The following is a 6,000-nucleotide window of genomic DNA, read 5'->3' as shown; positions in this document are numbered from 1 at the left end:
ATTGCAATCTTGGATTACGAATACGAACCAAAGATGCATGGCATGGCGTTTTTTAATTTCATAACGTGACATCTAATGGTTCTCTCCACCAAGAAGGTGCGTATTTATATAAACTATACCGAGGTTGTATTATATTAGAAGGGAGTTAAAATCGAAAGACTATATTACAAATACCTCTGCGAGCTATGAATGAGCTGCAAAGAGATCAAGAGAAGGTTCTTAGAGCATAAATATCGGTGTATCTTAGCCCGATATCTTGCATAAATTGGGCTCAAAATTAAATAAAAAAGATCGAAATAATGAAGAAACGGAGTGGATTGTCTTTAGTTAAGAAGTTTTGGTCTTGTGTCCTTAGTGCCACCTGTTTACTTGCGATTGGACGGTGGAATTGGGGTAGGGCGATTGCGTTTTGCCTCTTCTTTCTTTTGCATGTTCTCCCGAGTTTCTCTCTGGACGGCGATATCGGGCATCTTCAGTTACGGTCCCCAAATCATCCCGATTACTACGCGGCTCGGCAATTTCGACAGCGAAAGGCTCCGTCGACCCTGCTCTGCTATCTCACCGAAAGCGGCGCCGCCTATTTCAATCGAAAAGGTATTTCTTCCTCAATCCCTAGCTTTGAGATTTTGTGGTTCTTCTTGTGGCTTTAACTCCTCCGCATGTGGGTCTAGTTTGTTTTTCTTGTGATGAAATGAATGTCGTTTGCGATTGAATGTTTTCCGTTTTAATTAAGTTCATTTGAGATCCACTTCTTCGTTTGATAGATTCGTAGATTAGAGTTCGAGTAGTTATAGTAGTAAGTTCAATATTCTTGAGATCCACTAGTTCGTATTGATAGATTGATTGTATTGATCCACTGTCTTCGCTTTGATAGATCCGTTTCCTTTTGTATTGTTTAGATTCTGTCTATTTTCATGAGTTCCAGTATTTCCTTTTGATAGGTTCGTAATTCCGTTTGCGATTATATTGTATGTGTTTTGTGTTTTGAAATAATTTTCTCTCTACTCTCATCAACAATAACACAAATCATCACATTCATTAAAGCTCGAGCTAGTTGTTATTGGTTTATTGGTAGTGATTTGACTCTAGTTGTTAATGCTAAAGTGAGTAGACAAGGCAAGTGTGATGATAACTAAATTGATATCCAAGTGTGATGATAACTAAATTGTATTGCGTATTGAAGTTTAGTTTGTGCTAGATAGTTTCTTTAATGAGTTGACAAGGAAAAAACTTAAGTTTGTTGTGAACGATTGCTGCGTAGTTCTGTCTTGATGTAACTAAATTGATATGGCAAGTGTGTGATTAGACTTAGGTAGATAATGGTACTTAAACCAACTGTCTTTTTAATTTAAAGAAATTGAGATATGTGTAATAACTTCTGATTAGACTTAGGTAGATAATGGTTAGTTGTTGTAACTTATTACTTGTTTAGCTTTCACATATTATTAAATCCCATCCATAGTTCATTCATCAACCACATCTATACTCTTATTTCTCTCCTCTTTCTTTACTATTCTGCTTTATTTTCGAAAAAATCTTATATCTGTTCCTGGTGCTATGGATTCAAGGAATCCATATAGCCAGTATACTAGCTATGTCGGGCTTCTTCACAGCCAACGTGAAAATGTTGGCAACGAAAACTTTCCTTATGAAAGTTTTCCTTCTAGTGTATATCCCGGAGCCTCAGAAATCCCTCCTTTCAGTTTCCAACAATCTGAGGCTCCAGCTACACCTGAAGACACACCCGCGGAGCGTCGGGAGAGAAAAAAATGGACTCCAGCTGATGACGAGGTTCTTATCAGCGCCTGACTTAACACATCTAAGGATGCGCTTGTTGGCAATGATCAGAAGTCAAGCACTTTCTGGCAACGAGTTGGAGATTACTACGCATCAAGTCCTCATGTTAGAGCGGGCGGTGAGAAGACAGAACATAACCATTGTAAGCAGAGGTGGCATAAGATCAACGAATGGATGAACAAGTTCTGTGGAGCATTCGCTGCTGCAGAGAGACAAAAAGCCAGTGGACAAAGTGAGAACGACGTTCTAAAGCTGGCTCATGAAATCTACTACGCGGACCACAAGCAGAAGTTTACCGTTGAGCATGTGTGGTGTGTCCTGAGATATGAACAGAAATGGTTAAGCCTGAACCTGCCTAAAACTACTTCCAGTTCTAAAAGAAAAACAAGTGAGCCCGTTTCGCAAAACTCAAGCACCAATGTGTGTTTGCTTTTATTTCTGAAGTTTGTATTTTTTTTTATGACATGTAATAAAATATTTGTAATTTTCTATTAAATGAATAAATTTGTTTTTCTTATTAGTTATTCAACTTATGGTAATATGTTTTATCTTATATATGTTATTAGTTATTTCAAAATTTAACTTAAGGACTAACAAAAAGTTCCACCAATAATCACCATTTTCATTAAAAGTATTTAACAATGTCCTAATCTAGAAATAACAATAAAAAACTCTAAGGACCACCAAATAAGTCTCATTGATAATCATGCTCTTAGAAGAATCTTTTCTCTTGGAAAGTTGAAACCCAAAATATCTCTCATGTCATGTGACATCTGTTATGGGAATGGGTCCTACTCTTATTTTCCTGCTTCTTTTTGTTGTCTTCTTCCGATTATCAACTAGTTTTTTTTGTTGTTGAAGCAATTATCATCTGGTGACAAACTTAGAATTTAAATGATATTTTCCTTCTAATTAGTGGACAACTAAAGAATGCAACTCCTAATTAATTTCATGAAAAATACTGAAGCATTTTAGAGCCGCAATTACATCTTGATGTTGGTTTTCAGAAGCAAACGATGTTCCTGAATCGGCTAAAAACATTATTTATTTATTTTTAATACAAAAATATAATTTCAAACCCCTTTTAACTTGGATTTTTGTACATGAAAATGTATCATTTATGGATATACGTCCAGGTTGTTGCGGTTTCAAATGTAGCATACTGATTACTGGACACATCTCAGAGTTTTGGCTTGTATTGGAGGAATACTTTATCATATCTTCTTATTGGTTCTGAAGCAATCAGTTTTGATTACGATCTTTTATCCTACTCTTATTGGTTCTGAAGTACGTATACGTAAGCTTATACATAAGCATTCTATTTCACATTACTACATTAGCGATTGATTCTCCTCTTTGAACATGTACTTCTTCTTTTTTAAGATTTGAACATGTATTTTATAGCCACTCTTACATAGGACATACATATGCATATAGATATGTTTAATTTCAGATTCTGTAGAATTTATTCAAATTGATGACAAGAAAAAATATTCATACTCAAACTAATTAGTCTAACAAAATTCACAACAGTATATCATATTTTACCTATTTTTATATTAGATTTTTTTTTTGTTCATATTTTACCTATTTTTTTACCTATTTTTTTATATTAGATATATAGTTGTTTAATTTCCTTCTTTATAAAATGTATATACATATAATATAGTTACTCCCTTGAATAGTATAATTACCGAAAATATGCTGAAGTTGTCTCGGAAATTGACGCCTCAAATCATTTTTGAACAAATATTATAGAAAATCATGTAACGAGTTTGTAGATAGAAGCTAAATGCCACGATGTACAGTATGTGAGTTCACTCGATGTTTCAATAAATCGTATTGTAATTTGTTAGGTCTATATAGAGACTTCTAGATACAATTTTAAATGAAGAAAAAAAATCTCTTGTTTCTATCTACTGCTGATCTCTGTGTGTGTATCAAGACTGCGTGTTTTTTTGTCAACTGTGTATGTATCACGTTACGATCATAGTCTGTCCCTACGTGTCGTGACATATGTGTGATCGCAGGAAAATCCAGGTTGGTTCTTACCCTAATTTATTGATGAAACAATCTATATGTATCCACATGAACTGATCACATTATCTTTTTTTTTCTTTTTTTTTGCTAGCTATAAAATGGAATTTCCGCCACCATACCAGCTAAATCTTTCTAACTGATCACATTATCAACATGATCTGTGTTCAGTCTCCTCTATAACAGACCTTCTTCCATCAGTAAAAGAACATGATTTGTGTGAAAATCCCAAATATATTCTCCGCCAAGAAAAAATAAACAAACACACACATACACTCAGTTTAGCTGATTTAGAATTGAGAGATTACATGTGTTATATATTAAAATTGAAAGATTGCATGCATTGTCTTCTTCCTCCTCTACTTTTTTGATTAGGTGCCGTTCTGTAAATTTAAATGGCTATAGTTGAGGAATTTAATTCTTCCACCTAACTTTTATTAATGGAAGTTGTGTTAAAAAAAACGGAATGTCTTTTTGTTTTCTCTCTAATTATCTTTTTGTGTGTGTTTATGTTAAATCTCACACCATGTGTAGTTGAAAACCTTCTCGTTATATAAAGTTTGGTTCTTCAAAGTTACTAACTAACATGATCGTGACATATGACAATTAAACATTTAAGATAATGATATGTGTTAATACTATCATAATTAATAAGATAAATATAATAAGATAACACAAAGAAATTATGTAATAGTAATTTTTCTTTTTTTAATCTTAAACAAAGATAATAGCAAAATATTATTTGATAGTTTTTATTTGACAGTAGTTTTCTTTTTCTAAATTCTTTTTTTTCGTTTTTATAAATATTAAACATAAAAATATCTGTAAAATAATAATTTAGTCAAAAGTTTAACTAGACGCTTCTTACAATAAGACTATGTTTGAAAAAAAATATATTTACTATTTTCTAACTCAGATTTTTTATTTAATTTGTTACCATGAATTATCAAGGAAACAATGAATTCAGAAGGTTATTTAACACTAAATTAGTTAGAAATATTAAAAGGTAAGAAATTTGAAAAATAATAATGAACTTATAGGAAGGAGTTTTCTCATACTTAATAAAAAGGTAAATATTTTTTTTTAATCTTCTGTAATTTTTATTAAAATTAATTTTTTTATTATATAAGAAAATACAGTCAAGATTGTGTGCATCATTCTCTGTTTGAAAAGTTTGGAGATGAACTATGTGAAGGAATTCTTATCGACATCTTCAATTTTAATGTGCAAGATTGCTGTAAGAACTATAAAGTCTTCGATCATAAATTTCAGATAAGAGTGACTGAGAAGTGAGAGCACCAACTAGATGTGTGAAACAACCATTACCTCAAATACTCCGTGAAATTTTTTATTTCAACTATGAAGATTTTGCTTAATTTAAAGAGACAAGAAACTATTTAGATGATAATATTCACGCATTTTTATACATACACACACACACATATATATATATATATATACATTTGTATCTTATTATACAAACTTATTTTGTTGCAGATGTAATCGGTATATCAATAATATGAAGAAAAAAAAGATGATGTTCGTAGTCAGACTACACCCGTCCTCTGAAGAGTTACTCTAACTTTATTGTTAAGAAGGTGTTTTTCTATTCATAACTACGGGTGGACATTCATGTAGCCATTCGGGTTTGGTTCAGATCTATTCGGGTTTTGAGTTTCGGGTTTTTGTAGTCAAAGATTTCAGCTCAATTCGGGTATTTCTAAATTTGGGTATGAGTTTGGTTTGGATCTTTGCGGATTCGGTTCGGGTTTGGACTACTCATTTAACTTATTTTAAAAAAAAAAAATTCATTATATACTTTAAATTTCTCAAAATCTATAAACAAAATAATATATAACATATAAAATTGAATAACATATATCAAAATACCTACACTAAACAAATAAGTTTGGTTTGGTTTGAAAATTTGGATACGGAATCAATAGATATTTATGTATTTTTGGTGTTTTGAGTATATTTTAGCTATTTTATACATTTACTTTTGACTATTTGTATATATTTTCAAGTATTTTGGATAATTTAAAAGTATCTTATATATTTTGGATGTTTTTAATATACATTAAATCTAAAATAATTAATATATGTAGGTATGTAAATCTATTTCGGATACATTTGGATACCCGAAATACTTTGGTTCGGTTTCAG

The 6,000-nt window shown here is 31.6% G+C and overlaps 1 protein-coding gene across 1 annotated transcript; it reads left to right on the top strand.

The window, feature by feature from the left end:
• The first annotated feature begins 1,557 nt into the window (after window positions 1-1,557).
• LOC106417550 (glutathione S-transferase T2-like) lies at window positions 1,558-2,963 on the top strand. Its single transcript, XM_013858337.1, has 3 exons — window positions 1,558-1,791; window positions 1,849-2,103; window positions 2,934-2,963. The coding sequence occupies exons 1-3, from the start codon at window positions 1,558-1,560 to the stop codon at window positions 2,961-2,963; spliced, it is 519 nt and encodes a 172-aa protein (XP_013713791.1).
• The last annotated feature ends 3,037 nt before the right edge of the window (window positions 2,964-6,000 follow it).

This window comes from Brassica napus, chromosome C2, assembly GCF_020379485.1.
Source record: "Brassica napus cultivar Da-Ae chromosome C2, Da-Ae, whole genome shotgun sequence".
In the NCBI taxonomy this organism is placed as follows: domain Eukaryota; kingdom Viridiplantae; phylum Streptophyta; class Magnoliopsida; order Brassicales; family Brassicaceae; genus Brassica; species Brassica napus.
The sequence above is the reverse complement of the archived record's forward strand: the minus strand, read 5'-3'. Positions and strand labels throughout refer to the sequence as shown.